The sequence below is a fragment of the Cyanistes caeruleus genome, unplaced genomic scaffold, assembly GCF_971803275.1.
Source record: "Cyanistes caeruleus unplaced genomic scaffold, bCyaCae1.hap1.1 HAP1_SCAFFOLD_76, whole genome shotgun sequence".
NCBI lineage: Eukaryota > Metazoa > Chordata > Aves > Passeriformes > Paridae > Cyanistes > Cyanistes caeruleus.
Window position 1 is genome coordinate 1,104,841 of NW_028255888.1, and position 22,779 is coordinate 1,127,619.

At 50.0% G+C, this 22,779-nt stretch overlaps 2 protein-coding genes across 4 annotated transcripts; one reads left to right on the forward strand and one right to left on the reverse strand.

The window, feature by feature from the left end:
• Positions 1-4,003: 4,003 nt before the first annotated feature.
• LOC147646907 (uncharacterized) lies at positions 4,004-10,691 on the reverse strand. 3 transcript variants are annotated; one of them, XM_086872764.1, is made up of 13 exons: positions 10,427-10,691; positions 9,999-10,070; positions 9,839-9,910; positions 9,685-9,750; positions 9,126-9,233; positions 8,425-8,496; positions 8,265-8,336; positions 8,079-8,177; positions 7,520-7,627; positions 7,163-7,234; positions 6,462-6,539; positions 5,256-5,421; positions 4,004-4,726 (listed from the first exon to the last, which is right to left on the reverse strand). In XM_086872764.1, exons 1-13 carry the CDS (start codon positions 10,521-10,523, stop codon positions 4,528-4,530), a joined length of 1,281 nt encoding a protein of 426 aa, XP_086728890.1. In that variant the 5' UTR covers positions 10,524-10,691; the 3' UTR covers positions 4,004-4,527. The 3 variants fall into 3 exon arrangements, with proteins under 3 accessions (XP_086728890.1, XP_086728891.1, XP_086728892.1); XM_086872765.1 differs by lacking the exon at positions 8,265-8,336 and having other exon boundaries at positions 10,427-10,656; XM_086872766.1 differs by lacking the exon at positions 7,520-7,627 and having other exon boundaries at positions 10,427-10,656.
• A 2,789-nt stretch (positions 10,692-13,480) lies between these two features.
• Positions 13,481-22,338, forward strand: LOC147646908 (uncharacterized). The gene is made up of 2 exons (XM_086872791.1): positions 13,481-15,030; positions 15,217-22,338. The coding sequence occupies exons 1-2, from the start codon at positions 14,889-14,891 to the stop codon at positions 16,305-16,307; spliced, it is 1,233 nt and encodes a 410-aa protein (XP_086728917.1). The 5' UTR covers positions 13,481-14,888; the 3' UTR covers positions 16,308-22,338.
• Positions 22,339-22,779: the final 441 nt, after the last annotated feature.

Consider the following 22,779-nt stretch of genomic DNA (forward strand, 5'->3'; position numbering starts at 1 on the left):
GGGCTTTCCCCGCCCCCCTGCGGCTTGGGTTCGGGCCGCCGCCGTCGGCCCCTCCCCGCCCACGGCCCAGGCGGCTCCTCAAGCGGCCGGCCGCTCGGCACCGCGACAACGCCTGCGGGGGCTGAGGAGCGGGCCGACGGGGCCGCCGGCGGCTTGAGGCTCGGTCTCCTCCCTTTCCGAGGAAGCTTTCTCGCCGGCGCTCTCTCGGAGGCTTTCGCTCCGACGGCGGCTTCCTTCCCGCTCGCCCCCGGCCGGCCCCACCGAAACCTGCAGGCGGACGGCAGCCCCGCTGACCGAGCCAGCCGGGCAGAAACCGAGGCGGGAGCAGGGCCGCCATCTGCTCGGGCCCAGACACGGGAGGGAGCGCCGCCGGCTTCTGAGGGTTCCCTCCTTCCCTCTCAGGGAGACGCGAAGGCGGCGAGGCGCTCAGGCCGATAGGGGAGAGCCGCTCGACGCGTCACACGGCGGCCCGCCGGCCGACAGCAGGTCTACCCAGCGGGCGGCCGACAGCAGCCACCAAAGGCCGCTCGCGTGCCACTGGGCTCCACCCCAAAGGCAGCCAACTGCCGAGGGACGCTGTCCTGGTTTAGGGCAAATTTGGGAGAAAACCTCCAATGGGGCTCCCCCCGGGAAGCAAACCCAGGTGGCCCTTTTCTCCCACCCCTCAACCGGTTCGGAAGAGATTTCTCTGAGAGAAGTGGAAAAATCCTGTTTATTTCACAGGCACAGCTCTACCCAGCACAAAAATTAATGATATCAAATTACAAAACCTCTCGCCATTCAGAAGAGATGACAAACTTCAGAGGGTCTCTTTCTGTGGGTGTTCGCTCTGTTATCAGTCCCTCTGGTGCTGGAAAATGCCGCTGCCCAAGCTGGGCTCTCGGTAGTCCACGGGTGCAAGCTCCCGGTGCTCCCCCGAGTCCCCAGTCCAGAGCAGGTTCGATTCGTTTCAGAAAAAGGGAAAGAAAACAGTCCAGGAAGACCTCTCTGCTCCGGCTAGTTGGAAAGCCAAGGCGATCTGTGTCTTGTTGTCTGTCTGTGCTGTAGTCAAAACTCCCGATGTGGGGGGAGCAAGTACAGTCTGATAACAGGCTCAGTGCTTCTTTTCCACTCACTTTTAGATGGAATATTAAGAATACAAAATCTGTGTCTGGGTTAGGTGGACGAATGGGGATACAATTTAACATCATAATCAACCCAGGACACGGGGGGTCCCTCAATTTTTTTTTTTCTGGAGGTTCACCCCCTCCCCCAATATTTCCTCCATCCCCTTCCCCCCAAACTGAGGTGAGAAAATATTTTTTTAATTTTTTCTCTGGCTTTTTTTTTTTTTTACCTTTCCCCCCCCCTCTTTTTTTTTTTTCCTTTTTTCATCTTTTTATTTATTTACACTTAATTTGGGGGGCCGAGGGGCAGGAATTTTGGGGTGGGGTCACCTGGGGGGACAGGAAACAGGGAGACCCCACTCCCCAAAAAAACGGGAAAAATCCTGAGATTTCTGGTGTTTCTCCCCCCACCCGCGGCGTGAAAAAATTTATGTTCTCAGATTTTTGGCGATTTTTAGGGAGAGAGTTGCAATTTTGGTGGAGGTTTTGGGAAGGCTTGCTGTTTTTTGGGGAGTTCTCCCAGGATTTGAGGTGGAATTGGAGAAATTTGGGGGTTCAGAGGGAAATTTGGGGTTATGGGGCAAAACTCTGAAGGTCCTGGGGGGAATTTTGGGGTTTTAGGGCAAGAATTTAAGGATTTTTTTTCTAACATTTGGGTGTTTGGGGAGGAAGTTTGGGACTTTGGGGAGAACTTTGGGGTTTTTAGGGAGAGGATTTGGGATTTGGGGAAAAAAATTGGGGATTTGGGGGGGAAAATTTGGTGGTTTTGGGGGGAAATTCAGGGGTCCTGGTGGAGTTCTGATTTTGGGAAGGGGATTTGGGGAGGATTTTTTGTGTTTTGGGGGAATTTCCATTGATGGGGAGAGGTCCTAATCCCAGTGAGGAGGGGCATTTTGGGGAGGCCTGAATTTGGGGAGGGGTCTCAGGGAGGATTCCCAATTTTGGAGTGAGATTTGGGGGATTTTCCAGCGATGGGGAGGTGTCTTGGGGGTGGGATTTGGGGAGGGGTCTCATTGGGGCACCATCCTGAGCTGGAAGCGGGGGAGATGTTGGGAGTGGAATTTGGGGAGCGTAATAAATGGAAATGATTTGTGCTAACTAAATTGTAACTATTTGGAAAGTTATTCTTAGAAGCAATCAAGGGAATTGGTGATACAAGGCAGATGTACCCCTTTGCAGATGTTACGTGTTGAAATTAAGGTACAGGATGTAGTTTTGAGGTAAGTGGTGTCCCAAGAAGAAATCAACCTTGAGATGGATAAAGTTGGAACAACTTTAGGCATAGGCCTGAAGATTATGAAGTGTAAGACTAATTAGTGGAACACAATGCTTATTTACATAACACTTAGTACCCATGCAAAACCTGTAAGGTTATCCAGAGGACAATGAGGATGAGCGTAAGCCTTCATCCAAAATACCATCGAAAGGAGACTGAAGACCCCCTAGCAACAAGTGAGGCTTGCACCATGAAGAATAGTGATGTAAAATTAAAGAATCAAAAATAGGAAGAGACTTAGGGGAACATTAATGAATATGTATAAGCATACAGTATATAAGTTTAGTTTGAATTGCTTTGTTTTGGTACGTGAGGCAGGGTGAGAAGCCCTGCCCATATCCCAGTCAGTTTTGCTCATGCTTTAATCATACTCAATTACTAGCAAATTATATTCACATATATATATATATATATGAAGATATTCACTAAATTGTACTCTTTTACTGAATTGTTTTCCTTTTATACCAAATTTCTATTCAATCCACTAAATAGTATTATTTTATTATATTGCATCCTTGTATTCAATTCACTAAGTTGTATAATTTTTTCCCTTGTTATTTAATTGCTGTTAACTCAATAGATCTTGTTGTCTGATTTTAATTTCATTTACAACAGCACCAAGAAGAAAAGGGGCTTACTGAGAGCAAGCAAACTTAATCCTCTGCCAGGACACAAATTTAGAGGCCAAAAAATTAAAAAACCCCACAGCATCAGCCCAGCTTCCCAGTGAGAAGGGTTGGAACTCTCTGCCCTCAACACTTCCCCAGCAGGTTTACAAAGGTAACTGGGATCTAAGCTGTGCCCTCTGAACCAACAGAGCCAGCCTCCCTTCAAGCTGAAAAGCCACGGCCCCAGTTATAGCCCTGGGTGCCTCCTGTGCCCCAGAGAATGGCCCGGCTCACCCGGCCCAGCCTGGCCCGAGCAGCCCGGACTGGCCTCAAGGGATGGGCTCCACCTGCCCGCTGTGCCCACAGGCCGGGCCCAAGGGCTCACAAGAGGCTTCCTCCCAGCTCTGCAAAACCTCGGCCAAGACTGTCCCCTTTGCTGTGCTGAGAAGAGTAAAAAACCCTCTCAGTTTAACCCCACTGCACTCCTCCTGGGGAATCCCTGCACACCTTAGGAGAGAGCCCAAATTTTCCCTGTGTGCCTCATGAGGTGCAGGCCCAGGTGATGCCACTGAAGGAAATGTGCCCTCACAGCCCAGGGATGCTCAGCACGGGTTCCCCCAGCGCCTCGGGGCCCCACCGCTGGTCACGGCAGCCCCTGCCTGGCTCCTGCCTGCCCACACCATGGTCAGCCCTGCCTGCTCCTGGACATGGAGCTCAGCCAAGGCTGGTGCCATGTGGGCTTTGCTGGTGGTACCAGCCAGACACTGGGGTGACAGCTCCATCTCTTTATTTGAACAAAAAACATGGGCCAACCCCTGCTCTGGTGTCGCTGCCTGCTCGGCCCTTCACACCCCGGCTAGCTTGTGCCAAGCGTCGGCGGCAGGAGTGGGGAACCAGGTGAGCACTATGTGGCTCGACCTGGAACCTCTAGAGCTCCTTTGGGCTTGGGCTCTATAGTATGCAGGGAGACACGAGGTGAAGTAAAGGGAGAGAGAGTGCTCGGAGTCCTCCAATTTCCCAGGAACAAGTTTATTCCAGCAGGTGCAGGGAGAAGGCGATGAGGGACGGGGCTGGGATCTCGAGGAGAAAGTCCGAGCCGAGCCCCTGGGCACCTCTGTGCGCCAGGTTTTAAAGCCCGTGGGCGGCTCATACAACAACCAATAATATTGCAGCAGGGGAGGTGTTGTGGGAAGGGGTTACAATACACAAATCCAATGGTAGGGACTTGGGGGAGGTAGGATAGCTATACAACCAATAGGGCATCGAGTAAGGGATGATGAGCAGGGAAGGAACCAGAACAAAAGGTGTGGTGTACATAGATTGATAGGGCTTGGGGGTAGGACCAAAGTGATGGATGGGGAACAATCTGGAAAGAGGGGAGAGGTTTACAATGACAGGCAACTGGGAACAAACTATATCGGGATAGTGGGGAGTAACTGGGGCAAACCAACTCTAAACTCAATGAAGGTGAACAAACATACTTAATGAAGGTAAACTAACAGGCAGCAACACTCTGGTGGACAGGGGCTGCCCAATTTCAGTCCTGGCCAGGGAACAGGGCCAGGGGGCTCAGGGGCAGAGGGTCTCGCTTGGGAGGTGTGGGTCTTGGGATGCCCTCAAGACGGGGTTGCAGCTGCAGCACAGCAGATAGGGAGAGATGTGGAGAGCGAGGATAACAGGTCAGCTTCTCAGACACTGGAATCTTTGGCTGCTCTTCTGAAGCTGCAGAGGTGCTCCTGTGGAGAGAGGAGGTGGCTGAGGCCCCCAGCTACTGCTGGCACTCAGGGACCCTCCTGAACAGCAGGGCCCAGAGCGGCCAAGGCTCCCCAGCACCGCTGGAGCTGCTGGCACAGCTTGGCCCAGCTGGACAGCTGCCCCTCAAGGCCCCAGCGAGCAGGGGATGGCTCTGGGCAGGGTCCCTGGCCGGGAGCGGGCCCCAGAGCACCTCTGCCTTTCAAGGGCAATCTCGTCCCTGCTCTTTCTCCTGCCCACCTTGCTTTGCCTCTGCCCACTGCTCCTGGGGCTGCTCTTGGCCAGGCAGCCTCAGTGGGAGCCAGCACTGGCTGCAGCCCCAGCGGGCTCCCCAGGACAAGGCCCAGCAATTAAGAGGCCAATGAAAGGCCTGGGCAGCAGCAGAACTCTCAGCAGAGTTATTTGGGCAACCAAGGCCTACCCACAAGTGCACAGCAGCCTCACTGGGAATGTTTCCTGACTATGAGCAGCCTTTCAAGAAGCTGTTTGAGGCTGAGATCGCAAAACACTCACCGTTTTCCCTTCCAGCAATACCAGATTCCGGCACAGCACATCATCAGGAAAACTGCTCCACCAGCCACAATGGCCATTAACTTAATCAAACCATCTGTTCCCTGGTAGAAAACTCTTCTCATGCTCTCCCAGATCTTCTGAGCATGTGCTGTGGTGCCAGCTGCATCTGTGGGAGCAATGGGCAGCGTGAGCCTTTGCTGTGCTCCACTGCTGAGCTGGCAGCACGCTGGATACAGCCAGGACGTTCTCTGTTTCCCCCAGAGCTGGGGCCTGCAGGCACCTTGCCACCCCTTGGCACAAGACTGCTCAACCCCCTGAGCTCGAATGGCACAATTTCTCTGTGCTGTGCTGGTCTTCTCCAGGCAATACTTGTCAAAGACATGGATAAGGATCAGGAAAATGCCCACGGTTTTGGAAATGCTCCAGGGCCACCCCTCTTCCAAACAGACCCTAAACCTGAACTAGCCTGAGACTGGAAATTTTCAGGGGATCTCAAGGTGTGCGTGCCCCATGGTGCAGTTTGGGTTCCCTGTCACCTGATGCCAAATGCTTTCCTGCAGAGGCTGGGGAGAAGCTGCAGCCAGGCCAGGCTGGGAAACAGCCCTGTAGGCCATGAAAGCAGCAGTGGGGCAGCAAGGCTGCCATGGATCCCTTCCTGCTGTACCGGGCACGGCGTGTCCAGATGTGCAGAGAAAGCCCCTGGCTGCTGAGTGTCAGGAGGAGGCTGAGGGACATGGACCCACCATGGCGTCCCTCCAGATCATTCAGGACTATGTCCAGGTATTTGAGTTCCCCCATTGCTACATTAGTATCTCCTATAGGTTTGTCCTTCTTTCTCAGGGGACCATTATATAAAGTATTTGCATTTCTCAGGAATGGATCCCACAGAACCTGTGGTCAGCCTGTGGGATCAGCAGGGAGGCACCACACACCCCAGCGATGGGAGCTGGGCTTGCTGGCAGAATTTAGCTCAGGAGCTGGGAAAGTCCTCCCTGCAGACACACCTATAACTCAACAGCCACAGAAGCTTCAGTCATGTCTGCTGATCTGCACAGGCAGCACTGAGCCACAGGAGCAGTGAGAGGATCACGCAGGGTGAGGGCACAACCATGCACGGCTCTGTCCTGGCACCTGCAGAGATGCCACCGTGGCCGACCCTTGGGCTCTGAGCTGGCGGCTCTCCCAGGGGGAAAGGCCTTGACCTACCCTCAGAATCTTCCTCATCATCAGGCTCAGTAACTGATATGGATTGGGAATCCGGATCATCTTCATCATCAGGTTCATCTGCAAAGAAAGTCAGGACAGAACAACTCCCGTGACACTGCTGAAGATTCTTCTTCAGGCTGGAGTGGCAGTGAGTACACCCAGGTGACTGCTGCCCTCCAAGGCACTTCCTCATCTCTGCTTTCAACTCAGTAGCAAGGGCAGGGGGACCACGTGCCTGCAGTGGGCCCACAGTGGGATGGAAGGAGCCCCTTGCACGGCAGTCAGGGGAGAAAGGACTCCCTGGAGCTGCCAGCAGCTCTGAACTGAGCCTCAAGCAGGGCCAGGGCTTGGCAGCTGGAGCAGGAGCATCTCAGGTTCCCTGGGGCCAGAAAGGAGCCACACAAGGCAGAGCCCCAGGGCACAGCCCTGAGCCCAGCCCTTCCCTCTCTGCTCTTCTCCGTGGCTGTACAGAGCACACGGAAGGAGACACTGGCATTACACACAGGAAGAGGATTGACAGCTAAATGCTCCTTCCTCCCACTGACAGCAATGCTGTGGGATCACTCAGGGCTCCAGAAGGGAGCAGGGCAAGGTTTCCAGAATCCGTCAACCTTCAGACTCTTGAGGGAAATGGCACATGAGTGAGCTTTTGCCACCTTGACACGGATTGTTCTGTGCGGAAAGGGACATTGAGAACTTGCCTCCAGCATCTGGCAAGGTCTTCAAACCGCCATTTACCAGCACTTCCAGATGCTCCATGTCACGATCCCAGTCTAGAAGGGAGAACAGATCAGAACCATTCCATGGTGTGCTGGGATCCCTTTCTGCCTTAGGGAACTGGGCACTGCAAGGAGGTCACGTAAGGCCGTGGGAGCCAGATGTCAATGGACATGGCCAAAGCTGCAGAGAGGCCTGAGGAAAGCTCTGGACTGGCTCTGGACATTCTCAACACCTTTTCCATGCTCTGTGCAAAATCCCTGAAAGGCAGTCACTGCCAAGGAGCAGAGATTTACATCTCAAGCCTCAGCAGGGCTCAGGCCCAGAGGCACAGCAATTACCTCCTGGGACTGTGCCTGGCATGGCCTCCCTTCCTGCAGCAGAGGCTGCCCATGAGCCACTGCTTCCTCCGGGAAATGGCACCTTCAGCACAGCCTTTGGGTTCATCTCTGGAGGAAGGAAGAGCCACAGCTCGATCAGATAGAACCATTCCCCATTGAGGAGGTGGCATGTTCAAGTGGCAATATTTGTTAAAGTCATGGTTAAGGATCAGGAGAAAGGCCAGGTTATTTGGGCTGGCCAGGGCCCTCCCTCCTCCAAACAGCCCCTACACCTGATCTAGCCCAAGACCAGGAAATTGCAAGGGATCTCAGGGTGTGCATGGCCCATGCTGCAGTTTGGGCTCCCTGTCAGCTGATGCCAAATGCCTTCCTGCAGGGACGGGGGAGAAGCTGCAGCCAGGCCAGGCTGGGAAACAGCCCTGTAGGCCGTGAAAGCAGCAGTGGGACAGCGAGGCTGACATGGATCCCTTCCTGCTGTGCCAGCCATAGCATGTCCAGATGTGCAGAGAAAGCCCCCGGCTGCTGAGTCACAGGAGAAGGCTGAGGGACATGGACTCACTATGGCGTCTCTCCAGTTCACTCAACATCTTATCCATGTGTTTGGATGTCTCCAGCGACTTACTATCCTCTGTAGGTTTGTTCCTCCCTCTCGGAGAACCTTAACAAAAAGTATTTCCATTTCAGATGTATGGATCCCATAGAACCAGGGCTCAGCCTGTGGGATCAGCAGGGACACACCACTCACCCCTGTGATGGGAGCTGGGCTTGCGTGCAGCAACCAGAAAAGGAGCTTGAAATGTCCTTGATGCAGACACACCTGTAACTCAACAGCCACAGAAGCTTCTGTCACCTGGTTTGTGACAGGTTGTCAATGATTATTTCTTGTTGGGACAGTGAGAACATACCTGCATGGGGCTCCAGAGGCTTAAAATCTTCATGCAGCCAAGCTGCTGGAGGAGCCTTCCTACCACCCTCATCTGGAAGGGAGCACAGATCAGAACCATTCCATGGTGTGCTGGGACCCCCTTCTGCATTAGGAAACTGGGCACTGCAAGGGGGTCGGGGGATGGCCAAGGGAGCCAGATGTCAGTGGACATGGCCAAAGCTGCAGAGGGGCCTGGGGAGCTCTGGGCTGGCTCTGGACACTCTCCACCTTCTTTGCAGGCCCTGTGCAATATCCCTGGTGGGGCAGCGGCACCAGCCCAGGGCCCAGGGGCTCTCCCTGCCACAGAGGAAACCATTAAGCCCTGGGCCAAACTGCAGCATTCAGTGCCACAGACATCCCTACCTCCGTCCTGCCCTCTCTCCTGCCCTCCGTCCTTCAGCTGGGACAGCTCCCCCAGCCCAAGGGGACAGAGCCAGGCCCTCTCAGGGCACACTGGAGCTTTACCCTCCCCTCAGCCCTTTCCCCACCATGGGCATTCCTTGCAGCCGCTGCCAGGTTTTGGGATGTGTCTCCCATGGAGGGACTTCAGCAGAACTGCTCAGTAGCCGAGTGCCCTGAGCCTGCTCAGGATAATTCCTCTGCACTGTGCTCACAAAGCCAAGCAACAGAGATGGCAGCTCAAGCCTCAGCAGGGCTCAGGCCCAGAGGCACAGCAATTACCTCCTGGGACTGTGCCTGGCATGGCCTCCCTTCCTGCAGCAGAGGCTGCCCATGAGCCACTGCTTCCTCCGGGAAACGCTGCCTTCAGCACAGCCTTAGGGTTCATCTCTGGAGAAAAGAAGAGCCACAGCTGGATCAGGTGGGGCTGTTCCCCAACAGGAAGGTGGCATCTTCAAAAGGCAATACTTGTCCAAGTCATGAATAAGGTTCAGGAAGCCATCAAAACTTCGGAGCCAGGCCAGAGCCTTCCCTCCTCCAAAGAGCCGCCATTCCACATCTACCCCAAGACTGGGAAATTGCAAGGGATCTCTGGCTGTGCATGGCCTGTGCTGCAGTTTGGGCTCCCTGTCAGCTGATGCCAAATGCCTTCCTGCAGAGGCTGGGGAGAAGCTGTAGCCAGGCCAGGCTGGGAAACAGCCCTGCAGGCCAAGAAAGCAGCAGCGGGGCAGCAAGGCTGCCATGGATCCCTTCCCACTGTGCCAGGCACGGCATGTCCAGATGTGCAGAGAAAGCCCCCGGCTGCTGAGTCTCAGGAGAAGGCTGAAGGACATGGACCCACCATAGCGTCTATCCAGTTCACTCAGCATCTTGTCTTCTGTGGGTTTATTCCTCCCTCTCAGAGAACCTTAACAAAAAGTATTTCCATTTCAGATGAATGGATCCCACAGAACCAGGGCTCAAGCCTGTGGGATCTGCAAGGACACACCACTCACCCCCGTGATGGGAGCTGGGCTTGCGTGCAGCAACCAGAAAAGGAGCTTGAAATGTCCTTGATGCAGACACACCTGTAACTCAACAGCCACAGAAGCTTCTGTCACCTGGTTCGTGACAGGTTGTCAATGATTATTTCTTGTTGGGACAGTGAGAACATACCTGCATGGGGCTCCAGAGGCAGAAAATCTTCATGAAGCCAAGCTGCTGGAGAAGCCTTCCTACCACCCTCATCTAGAAGGGAGCACAGATCAGAACCATTCCATGGTGTGCTGGGACCCCCTTCTGCCTTAGGGAACTGGGCACTGCAAGGGGGTTGGGAAAGGCCGTGGGAGCCAGATGTCAATGGACATGGCCAAAGTTGCAGAGGGGCCTGGAGAGCTCTGGGCTGGCTCTGAACACTCTCCACCCTCTTTGCAGGCCCCATGCAACATCCCTGGTGGGGCAGCGGGACCAGCCCAGGGCCCCTGGGGACTCTCTCCCATCCATAGAGGAAACCCTCCCTGAAGCCCTGCGGAAAACCATCCCCAACGCTTCCCAGGGAGAAGGAAGTGCTGTCTCAGGAAAGGGAAGCCAGGCCCTGGGCTCACCTGCTCGCCTTGCTCGCCACGGAGCAGCCTGGGCAGCCCTGTCAGGCAGGGCCACTGCCAGGAGGAGCAGGAGGAAGAGGTGCAGAGCAAAGGCCATGGTGCCTTGTCCACTGCCAGTCCTGCAGCTCTTGCTGCCACCACTGTCCTGACACTGCTGTCCCAATGTCAGCACCGCTGCTGCCGCCGCCGCTGCTGCCACAACAGTCGTGGTCAAGGACTGACTGCTCGGTCCTTGTGGTGCTGTGCAACCACGGGGCTCTGGGACCTCTGTGACCTCAGAGCCTGCTGTCACCTCAGCCTGCTGTCACCCCAGAGACTGCTGTGACCTCATGGCCTTGGCTGTACCCCCCGAGTGTACTCCCATCTGTACTCCAAACTGTACGGGACTGATTGTAAATATTTGACTTCATCAAAGGGTCATTGCTAAACAAAACCTTGGTTTTGCCTGCTGACATTGCTGGTCATGTTCTGTCCCAGGAGATGCTCTTGATGGTTGCCTCTTTTCCTGGGCATGGCACTGGAGGAGGTCCAGGCCCAGGTGATGCCACTGAAGGAAATGTGCCCTCAGCCCAGGGACACTCAACACAGACTCCCCCAGCCCCTCGGGGCCCTGCCGCTGGTCACAGCAGCCCCTGCCTGGCTCCTGCCTGCCCACACCGTGGTCAGCCCTGCCTGCTCCTGGACATGGAGCTCAGCCAGGGCTGGTGCTGTGTGGGCTTTGCTGGTGGTACCAGCCAGACACTGGGGTGACAGCTCCATCTCTTTATTGGAACAGAAGAGCTGTGTCAGGCCCTGCCCTGGCAGGAGGGACCCACCTTCAGTCCAGGCCACAGAGCAGGGCGGGTCCCTTCAGGGACACAGGGCCTTGCTTTGGGTGGTGGCAGCATCTGCACAGCAGCAAGCTGGTAATGCAGCTGTGACAGGGACATCACGTATGGGCATGGAGATGTGAAATGTGTGGTGCAGGTGTCCCTGAGGGAGGTGTTTGGCCATTCCTGTGAAGCTGCAGAGGGGAACCTGTTGAGAGAGGAGATGGCTGAGGCCCCAGCTGCAGCTGGCACACAGGGACCCTCTTGCACACTGGGAGATTCTCACTGTGCTCAAAGTTTCCCTCTGAAGACTAAGAGCTTAATGTGGATGGGCTTAGAAACTGGTCTGCAGGCCAAACAATTGAGGTAGCAAAAAAAGAAACTGAGAAAATACAAGTTTATCCATAGCAAGGAAGAAAGCAAGGCCGTTAGCATGGAAACCAATAAAAAGGGACATAAGGGGTATTTGCAGTTGTAATAAATGGAATTGGTTCGTGCTAACTAAATTGTAACTGTTATTAAAGTTATTATCAGAAACAATCAAAAATCAGTGTTACAAAGCAGATGTACCCCTTTGCAGATGTTACATGTCAAAATTGAGGTACAGGATGTAGTTTAGAAGATAAATGGTGTCTCAAGACCAAAATGGCCTTGAGATGGATCAAAATTAGAACAAATTTAGGCATTGGGCCTAAAGATTAGTAAACATAAGGCTAATTAGTATACTAACATAACACAAGGCTTAGTAGGCACACGCAAACCTGTAAGGTTATCCAAAGGACAATGAGGAAGAAGAGAGGCCTTCACCAAAAGACCACCAAAAGAAGACTGAAGACCCCATTGCAACAAGTGAGGCATGTGCCGTGAAGAAAAGTGATGTTAAGTCAGAAAAATTTGCAATAGGAGGAAACTTACAGGAAACATGAATGAATATGTATAAGCATACAGTATATGAGTTTAGCTTGAAGTGCTTTGTTTTGAACGTGAGGCAGGGTGGGAAGCCTCTGTACCCTGGTGGGTTTTGCTTATGCTTTAATCATACTTAATTACTAGTAGATTATATATAAATTTTATTTTTTTATTAAACTCTATTATTTTACAAAACTGTATTCTTTTATACCACATTACTATTCAGATTAGTAAATTGTATTCATTTTTAATTAAACTGCCATTAAGCCAAGGGACCTAGTTGTCAAAACTCTAATTTCATTTATAACAATATTTTAACAAAGAAGGCTGGTACAACAACATTGGTATTTAACAAACGTGACACAATATGAGCTATATTAACAAAGAAGGCACCTTATGGTGACAACATTCTACTCTTCAGACTGTAAACATCTTTCTGTACTGATCAGGAGGTCAGGATTTGCTCTTTACAATCCTAATGCTGAATGTCTCCTTAGGCAGTCTGGTCACAGAGAAGAATGAATCCCTTGCAGGCTGCCCCTGTTTGGACAACCTGCTCCTCACCCCAAGCCTCAGCATGTCTGACATGGCCCACCTGGGACTGACATCCCAAAACATTGATAACATTTCTCTTTATAATTTTTCTTTATCATTAAAATCTAATTAATTAATAAAAATAAATTTTTATTTTTATTATAATATTGTTCTATATTTTTAGAACCTAATTTTTATATTTATATAAAATAATTGATATATTTTTAGCAACTAATAACTTTATCATTCCTTGGTTCAAAGTAATACAATTCCCTTCATCAATTTATTGATCACTATTTATCCCTCTTTATGCTAATTACACGTATTTTTGGTCCTTTGATCATATTTTTTAATAATTTTCTCAGACAGGGTAAAAGGGACCACTTTGGGGTCCATGGAAACTTTTCTGGGTAACATTTGGGGCAGTTTTGGGTCTGGAGAGGGAATTTAGAGAGAACTTGGTGGTCTGGAGGACACTTGGGGGAGCCAGGTGGGCACTTAGGGATTCTGTGGGACAATTCATGGTCTGGGGGAGCACTTGAGCGTCCAGGGGGGCGCTTGGAGGTCAGGGAGGAGAATCTGGGGGCCCTTCGGGGTCCGGGCGGGCACTTGGGGGGCTGTAACGGGGCTCCATGGGGCGCGGGGGATGATGGGAGTTGTAGGTGCCGGTATAATACGGTTTAACGGGGCCGCGGAGCATCACGGGAGTTATAGGCGCATCTCCAGTGGATTCCGGTGGGGCGTGGGGCATGACGGGAGATAGAGTTATGGCTGGAATAGCACTCTATGGGCGCCGCGGAGCATGATGGGAGATGTAGTCCCGAAAGTGGCTCGGTAGGCGCTTTTGGTGGTGCAGGGAAACACTTGGAGAGAAATTTTCCGTCCGAGTTGTGATTGCAGGTCCTCGGGGTGAATGTATACGGCTCGTGAGCACTTGGGGGGAACCTGGGGAGCTGTAACCGGGCTCTTTGGGGCCTGGGGCACGGCGGGAGGTTTGGGCGCGGAACTGTGTTCTGGGATGATGGGAGATGAATTCCCAGCCGTGTCTGGAAGGGGCATCTGTGGGGTCGGGAGCATTCAGGGATCCAGAGATGCTTTCGGGGGTCCTGAACGAGCGCTGAGGGGGCACTCAGGGATCCTGGAGGTTTTGGGGGAGACTTATGGGACATATGGGGGGCGATGCCGGGGTTCTGGGGAGCGCAGGGCATGTTCCCAGTTCCTGACAACCTGATCTCAATTGCCCCCTGCAGTCTCCTACTCACTGCCAGGACGATCCCAGTATGATATCCCAGGATGATGTCAGTACACAGCCAGTGCAATCTCAGCCACTGCCAGGATGATCCCAGTACAAACCAGTCCCTCCCAGTGCTGCCACTCCTGGGATCCCCCAGCCCTCTCTGTGTTCCCCCCTCCCGCATCTCCCCGGAGGAGCACCAAGGGCTGGCAGTCCCCAGCCAGGGTCCCCAGCCAGCCCCAGGTTGGATCTGCAGACCCCAGTTTTCCCAGTTTCCCTCTTCTTTTCCTCAGGCCGGGTTCCCCCCGTCCCCAGTGTGTGGGAGCAGCGGAGAGCCCCGCGCTGCCCATCCCGACCTGTCCCGGCTCCATCCCCGCTCCTGCTGTGGGCTGTGAGGGGTTCGGGAACGGGGCACCGAGGGTGTCACTGCTCCTGGGGGAGGAGGGGGAGGGATGAAAGAGGAGCAGGAGGAGGAAGAGGGACAAATGAGGATCAGGGAAAGGAGAAGGAACCACAAGGTCGAGCACTCCCTGAATTTATAGTCCCCCACCTGTGCGATCATCACCCACCATCCCACAGGTGACTGGGGAGCGGGAGCTTTGCCCAGATATCCTGGGGGGGTCCCTGGGTTGGGTTTATTTGGGGGGGGGATGTTTGGAGAATGTGGAACTCCAAAGCTGAGTGGAAAATCCTACTTGGGGGGACACTGGGGGGTCCCACCATCCTTAAGTGGGGAGATGGAAACAGGAGGAAATTTTCGGATTCCTGGCACTCTCAGCAGCCCGGGGAGGGCAGGGACCGAGCAGACAGGTGATCTCCAGTACAAGCGTGACTCCCAGCAGCTGGGACAGGGGGGAACCCTTGAACCCCAAACAGGAGAGACCAGAGATGGGGAACTCCTGGGAGGCATTTTCAGGCTGAATCTTGTTGTTTTCTGGAGGTTTTATGGACCCCAGATGTCCGGTGACTTCTAGAGATGAACATGGGCAGAGGGACCTGCAAACTCATTGTCCTCATCCCTTGTATTTCCCCAAACCAGGATTTCCCATTCCCAAACCTTGGCTGGATGGAGAGGAAGGCTGCAAGGAAGAGGAAGATGCCTCGGGACACCCAGGCAGGTGAGGAGGAAGTCAGTGCCCCTTTCCCTCTCTCTCCTGCTCCATCTCCCAGACCAGCATGGCCCCCAGCTGCAGGACAACCCTGTTGCCGAGGCCGTCCTGCCGGGGACGCACTGGGGGGATCTCCTTCCCCTTCCCTCTGGCACGGAGGCAAATCCCATCCTCTCCTTGTCCTTCCTCCCCCAGACAAGGAGCTGAGGATGGAGACCAGGGAGGACAAATCCCTGCAGCAGAACCTTGTGGAAGAGGCTGACTTGAGCGGCTCCACATTCCAGGAATCCAATGGGGAGGAAAAGCCCCAGAGATCCCACAGGAGGAGAAGCTCCAAACCTATCCCAGGGTGCTCTGAGGAGGAAAGATCCACCCTGTGCCAGGAAGGCAGCTGGAGATCCAGCCGGGGCTCTGAGCTGGTGGTCCATGAGCAGCTTCACAAAGGGCAGAAGCGCTACAAGTGCTTGGAGTGTGGGAAGAGCTTCAGCCACAGCAACAGCCTGATCTGCCACCAGATGATCCACACTGGGGAATGGCCCTACAAGTGTGGGAAATGTGGGAAGGGCTTCAGCTTTAACTCCAAACTCATCATCCACCAGCGCAGCCACACTGGGGAGAGGCCCTACGAGTGTCCCGAGTGTGGGAAGAGTTTTCGGATCAGCTCCAGTCTCCTCGTGCACCAGAGGATTCACACAGAGGAGAGGCCCTTCCGCTGCCCTGACTGTGGGGAGGGCTTCAAGCACAGCTCCACCCTCACCATTCACCGGCGCATCCACACTGGGGAGAGACCCTTCAAGTGTGGGGAATGTGGGAAGAGCTTCAGCCGGAGGTCCCACCTGATCCGCCACCAGAGGACCCACTCCGGGGAATGTCCCTATGAATGTGAGGAATGTGGGAAGAGCTTCAGCCGGAGCTCCCAACTGACCATCCATCAGATGATCCACACTGGGGAGAGGCCCTACAAGTGTCCAGAATGTGGGAAGAGGTTTCAGACCAGCTTCCAGTTCCTCAGGCACCAGCAGATTCACACGGATGAGAGGCCCTTCCGCTGCCCTGACTGTGGGGAGCGCTTCAAGCAAAACTCCCACCTCATCACCCACCGGCGCATCCACACTGGGGAGAGGCCTTATAAGTGTGACGAATGTGGGAAGGGGTTCAGCCAGAGCTCCAGCCTCAGTACCCACAAACGCATCCACACCGGGGAGAGGCCCTATGAGTGTCCCCAGTGTGGGAAGAACTTCTCAGACAGCTCTCAACTGACCAGACACAAACGGAGGCACCACTAAGGGAAGCCCTGCGAGTGCTCCAAGTGCAGGAAGAGCTTCGTGCGCTGCTCCAACTCCATCCCCCATCAGTGGACCCACGTTGGGCAGAGCCCTGATGGCCCATGTTCCCTGTAATCTGTGTTGGGAAGACACTGGGCTGGTGGTCATTTTGGTTTTGTTCTAATTATCTTTAGATTCATCTTCATCCCTTTGGAACAGACTAAATTGGGGTAAAAATCAACAAATTAATGGCATCTAATTAATCAATGGCACCTAAAACCTCACATTTTACTAGTGCTTCAAGAGAAACTGGGAATCAGGGAGCTACTTGAGAGTATTTAGGGGTTGTGGGGTATTTGGAGTTGTCTCCATTTCTTGGCACTCAAAGGGATGAGGGGCTTCAATCTGTCACCTCAAGACCTCTCAGTGCCTCTGAATGCTAATCAGTCCCACCCCAAAATTATTCAATTCCACCCCCACCTCCAGCTATGATGCCCTTAGTTTTAGCTTTCATATTTTTCATATTCTGCACTGCCTAGGTTTGTAGTTTTGAACTTCATATTAATTGTTAGTGTCCGAAAAAATTAATCCACAAACACCAGAGGTTTATATGCAAAAAGGAGATAGAGGAGTGCTTTCAATTTTTTCAAATAAAGGGAGAGGCCATGGGGCATTCCCCTGGGATCTCTCTAATTTTTGGAGGGCGCAGCCTCCCTTTTACCCCAATTCCAGGCCGTACATCCCTTCTCCTTTTCCCCATAGGCTGAGGGATTTGAGAGGTTGTCGTGGTTTTAAACCAGTAACTAAAAAACTACTTATTTTTTGTTGTGAGATATGGATTAAAACAAGAGCAAAACAGGCTTAAGACTTAAAAGGAATAAAGACAGTTTATTAACAAACTACAAGAATGAGAATACCAGAATAAACTTTCAGAAAACCCCCTTATATTCTACATCTTAACTATTTCTCTGTACACATGACAACATAGAGAATAACTTTAGGATTCTGGTGGTTAAAAACAGTCTTAATTCTTGCTACAGTCTTTCATCAGTCTTTGTAGAGAAACAGAAGTCTCTTTCTGTTAGCTTACGGAGTTTCTCACGAGAAAACTATTTTTCATCATAGTTTTCTATTTCTCTAATGCCAGCTGCCCGGAAATCTGTCATTAGATCTTCTCCTCCCATTTCACATCTCCAAGGTGTGTATGGGTCACAGAGTTTAGGAATCTTATTTTTAAGGATAAGTTATTCAAAGGCAGAAGTCTTCTTCATTTGTCTCTGTGAGCCTTCCTGGAAAACAGTTTTCTCTTTGCCCCCAAAGCTTCAAAATCTTCACTTAACTCAATTCCAGCAACTCACAGTATCACAAGCACTCTCTCTGTCTCTCTTCTGCTCAAAAGTTACACTTTGAATATCTCATTCCTCCTAATACTCTTATCATGAATTAAAGGAGTCTTTTTATACTATTATTGTCCATCTCTATAGCTTTAACAGAAAGATATTTCAGCTGTAAAGCATCTCCTTATTCTCTCTTTCTTATTTAAACTTAACTCTTTTCTTCACTGTTTTTGGTGGTTTTATGATGTCTCCTCTATGTTGATTGTCTCTCTCTCTGTCTTTCTGAGAAAAGGAGTAATCTGTATGTTTATCCAGGTAGTAAAAGAATTAAAAGCTTTAGGAAAACTGCAAGAGTTCATGGTGTTAAGTTTCAGTCTAGCAGCAAAAACTGAAAACCAAGCTCGGCTGGCCAGCGCTGCTTCTCTTCTCCCTCCCCCCCCTCCACCCCGCGGCCTTGTAGGCCTGGAGAGGGGGGGGAGGAGGCCAAGACAGAGCCTTGCTACCTTGTCCGAAGCCGGAAACCAAAGAGAGCAAGAGAATTCTATCTGTACTTCTTAAGGGGGTGTTTACAAGTTGAATTCACTTTTTAATGGTCAGATCTGCTGTCAATTCTTGAAAATGACCGATAATTGGTCAGGAGGGAAAAACTCCCATCAGCCACCAGCAGCTTCAACTTCCTCTCCCTCCAAGCTGTCTTAAAGGTAAAGCTACTCCATGACATTCCACCCCTTCAACTTGTAAACACCTACTCAAAAATTATCAATTATATTCAATATACAACTTAAAAAACTAATAAATTGACAGAAAAGAAGAAACAAATATTTACTACTTTCCACCCCTAGATTTTACTATCACTGCTATATAAACTTAAGACAATCATGCTTTGCTCTTACTTAATCCTTTATCTCACAGTAACACTATTAATATACTAGTTTAGATTTGCTAATTTTCGTTTTCCCGGCCAACGCACCAATTAAATGTCGTGGTTTTAAACCAGTAACTAAAAAACTACTTATTTTTTGTTGTGAGATATGGATTAAAACAAGAGCAAAACAGGCTTAAGACTTAAAAGGAATAAAGACAGTTTATTAACAAACTACAAGAATGAGAATACCAGAATAAACTTTAAGAAAACCCCCTTATCTTCTACATCTTAACTATTTCTCTGTACACATGACAACATAGAGACAAATAACTTTAGGATTCTGGTGGTTAAAAACAGTCTTAATTCTTGCTACAGTCTTTCATCAGTCTTTGTAGAGAAACAGAAGTCTCTTTCTGTTAGCTTACGGAGTTTCTCACGAGAAAACTATTTTTCATCATAGTTTTCTATTTCTCTAATGCCAGCTGCCCGGAAATCTGTCATTAGATCTTCTCCTCCCATTTCACATCTCCAAGGTGTGTATGGGTCACAGAGTTTAAGAATCTTATTTTTAAGGATAAGTTATTCAAAGGCAAAAGTCTTCTTCATTTGTCTCTGTGAGCCTTCCTGGAAAACAGTTTTCTCTTTGCCCCCAAAGCTTCAAAATCTTCACTTAACTCAATTCCAGCAACTCACAGTATCACAAGCACTCTCTCTGTCTCTCTTCTGCTCAAAAGTTACACTTTGAATATCTCATTCCTCCTAATACTCTTATCATGAATTAAAAGAGTCTTTTTATACTATTATTGTCCATCTCTATAGCTTTAACAGAAAGATATTTCAGCTGTAAAGCATCTCCTTATTCTCTCTTTCTTATTTAAACTTAACTCTTTTCTTCACTGTTTTTAGTGGTTTTATGATGTCTCCTCTATGTTGATTGTCTCTCTCTCTGTCTTTCTGAGAAAAGGAGTAATCTGTATGTTTATCCAGGTAGTAAAAGAATTAAAAGCTTTAGGAAAACTGCAAGAGTTCATGGTGTTAAGTTTCAGTCTAGCAGCAAAAACTGAAAACCAAGCTCGGCTGGCCAGCGCTGCTTCTCTTCTCCCTCCCCCCCCTCCACCCCGCGGCCTTGTAGGCCTGGAGAGGGGGGGGAGGAGGCCAAGACAGAGCCTGCTACCTTGTCCGAAGCCGGAAACCAAAGAGAGCAAGAGAATTCTATCTGTACTTCTTAAGGGGGTGTTTACAAGTTGAATTCACTTTTTAATGGTCAGATCTGCTGTCAATTCTTGAAAATGACCGATAATTGGTCAGGAGAGAAAAACTCCCATCAGCCACCAGCAGCTTCAACTTCCTCTCCCTCCAAGCTGTCTTAAAGGTAAAGCTACTCCATGACAGAGGTACAGACTTCCTGGTACACATGATACCTGAGATACCATCCCCCCTCTCCCCAGTGCATAATCTTCTTAGTTCTTAGCCCTTGTGGAATTTTATGGTGTTTCCCCAGTGTCTCTTTCATCTTTCAGTTGAATCCATCCCTTTGTTTTTGTTATCTCTCAGTGATAGTTTCATTTTATCGGCAGACTCACGGCTTGTTTGTAAAGACAAGTGTCACTCTGATAGTATAAGGTTTTAAAATCTTAGAAAATTTGGGGACTTAGAAAGAAAGTGAGGTTTGGTGAGCCCGGGAAGAGTAGGTCCTGGGAAGTGTTAGGCCTTGTACTTGCTAAAGATCATGTCAAACTGCACCTGTGTAATTGGTATATGATGAATGATACAATTGTTAGATGTGATTAGATATAATTATTGTTTAAAGAACATGAGGAACAATGTTAGGGGGTTGAGGGGGATCAGGAGAAATCCATGCTTGGGTAAAAACAATGCATACAATATAACAATGTAAGTTTAATAATTAATATGAAAGTTATATAATGATAGAGTATAAAAGCATGTTCAACTCAAAACGAAGTCAGGTTAGATTTGGGTATGTGTACCCCTGACACCCAGAGCTCTTAATAAAGCACCTTCATTTAATCATTCTGTGATTATGTGTGTTCCTGAACACTAACATTTTGGCGACCCCAGATGGGACCTTGTGAGTGCTGCTGAGCAAACTCACGACCCGATCACGCTCCAGCCAGCACCGAGGAATTCTTGGGGACCCCATCAGCTGCGACCGTCTCTGCTGCTCACAATTTCCCCAGGAGAGAAAGGTAAGGTGCTTTACTGTGAGGGTCAGGAAACCAGCTGATTCAGAGATCCTGGCTCTCCCTTGGAGGCAAGGCACTTTCTCTCAGAGAGAGAAAAGTGTTACTCCCAGAAATCTTTGAGTTAGTTGCGTAGGCGCCGTCTGTCAGACGACTGCAATAGCGTTGCAGATCCAGCATTTGTGGTTTATTATAGTTACAATATGGAGAAACTTAAAGGGATTTTGGACAGCAATGCTCCCATACCGGATACTTCTCCTTTGGGTGCTTATTAGCACATTGGAAACAAGGTAACATTGGGGAAGAATTACATAAGATTAAGATAATTTCGGCCAGATCATCCCACAGAAAAAGACCCCAGCAACCCCGTCTCTTCTGTTGGTAGCTATAACCCCCTCTTCTCTCTCTTTACTTTGTTTTCTTTATCTCTCCCTCTCTTCCTCTCCTCTCTCGCATAACCCTTGTTGGCACTAAAATAAAGGTACATTGTTGTTGTTGTGATTTAAACTGAAATCCCTTGTGTCCGTCTTGCACTCTGAGATCAAACGAACCTCTCACGAGTCCCACTCGCGTTAGCGAATCGTGGCATTTAAACTGGAGTCACGGACAGGATTTCTGACAGACAGAAGGGGCTGCAGGTTTGTTGTGCAGTCTGTATTAGGGGAAGGACATTTTGCTCCAGTTGCACCCAGCCCGACACTCCCAAAGAGTGAGCGGTGTCTAGAAAGCAAGGGGGGCAACTTGAATTTCCCGCAAACTGCACATGCCGAGGTGAAAAGCACCCCACACTCACTTGAGGGCTCTGTCTGCAGAATTTCACAAAAGATCTCTTAGTGCAAAAGGGCGGGACTGTTTTTGTTGTTGTGTGTATGAATTTTGACAGCTTGGTGTAGCAAAGAGACAACCAGAATTTTAAACTGAAGGAGTGCCTCCCAAGCAGATTTTTCCTTTTTACCCATACAGGGAAGCAAAAATCTGTGTGTGTGTGTGTGTATAATTTAAGTTGATACCTCCCTGTAGTGGTTTTTCCCTCTGTAAAAATGACCGAAAATGTCTGCAGAAGTTAAAGCTGCATTTTATGCATGTTATGCTTTGTTAGCAAAACACAGTGCCAGACCTCCAGGAGGGAAAAGTTGGTGCTTAATAATTGGTTTAATTTGGAAAATGTGATTGATAGACTATGTTTTATTTACAACATGAAAAAGAATTTAAACTGGGCAAAAATAAAACTCTACTCTGCTCAGTTTTGGGAGCTTGTCTTACAGCAGCTATAGAAACTCGCTTTAAGTGAAGAAGTTAGGAAAGAACTATAATAGACTCCCTCCAAAACCTAGTTAAAATTTTGCAAAAACAATTGGATGAAGAAAGGAGTAAGATCAATCTGTTGTGAGTAGCCCTCCATGATAAAAATTCAAAAAATGCTGACTTGCTAAAGGAAACGAGAGGGAAACCTCTCTCATTAATCAAATTTACCCTCAAAAGGAGCTAACTTGGATAAAATTGTGGGGAACACCGGTGTCTTAGTTTGAAACCTCTAATTAAAACAGAATTTAATATAATTATATCAATACTGAAAAGGATCTTGATCCGCATATAACCACTGAAAATAAAGAAAAATAAAAAAAAAAAAAAAAAAAAAAAAAAAAAAGGAGTACGGGAGTCTGCCTCACGAGTCAGAGACAGAATATGTATTCTGAGTGTCTCTTACTGGAGGTGATTAAATTCGATTGAGAGAACAGGAAGCCAGTGGGTACTGGGGACATGGAGTCTTCGTAACAACAGGAGACAGACGTAACCCATGGTCCCTAAATCAGCATGCAGCTTATCAGGCAGAGGGGCTAAACCCCTTGGAAAGGGGGGACCCTATAGCTATAGTTGGTACCCCCAACCAACTACTGGAAAACATTCACAAAGCTGCCTGCTTGCAAATGATACACAAGAAAATTAATTGCTGGTTCTAAATCACCAGTGTTGTTACCTGTGAAAACTGAAATTATGACCTCTTTAATTCAAGGCCTTCCAGAATCACTTAAACCTACAGCAATTTTTCTCATAAAAAACCCCCAAAACCATAGCAGCTATAACCCCTG

What these genes read in the sequence shown, in the direction of transcription:
- LOC147646907 (XM_086872764.1), bottom strand. Translation starts at nt 10,523, where the DNA reads ATGGCCTTTGCTCTGCACCTCTTCCTCCTGCTCCTCCTGGCAGTGGCC. An exon ending in GCCTCTGGAGCCCCATGCAG is followed by an intron (nt 8,337 to 8,424) that starts GTATGTTCTCAC and finishes GTTGAGTTACAG; the next exon opens with GTGTGTCTGCATCAAGGACA. An exon ending in TGAACTGGAGAGACGCCATA is followed by an intron (nt 7,628 to 8,078) that starts GTGAGTCCATGT and finishes TCCTTCCTCCAG; the next exon opens with AGATGAACCCAAAGGCTGTG.
- LOC147646908 (XM_086872791.1), top strand. Translation starts at nt 14,889, where the DNA reads ATGAACATGGGCAGAGGGACCTGCAAACTCATTGTCCTCATCCCTTGT. An exon ending in GCCTCGGGACACCCAGGCAG is followed by an intron (nt 15,031 to 15,216) that starts GTGAGGAGGAAG and finishes TTCCTCCCCCAG; the next exon opens with ACAAGGAGCTGAGGATGGAG.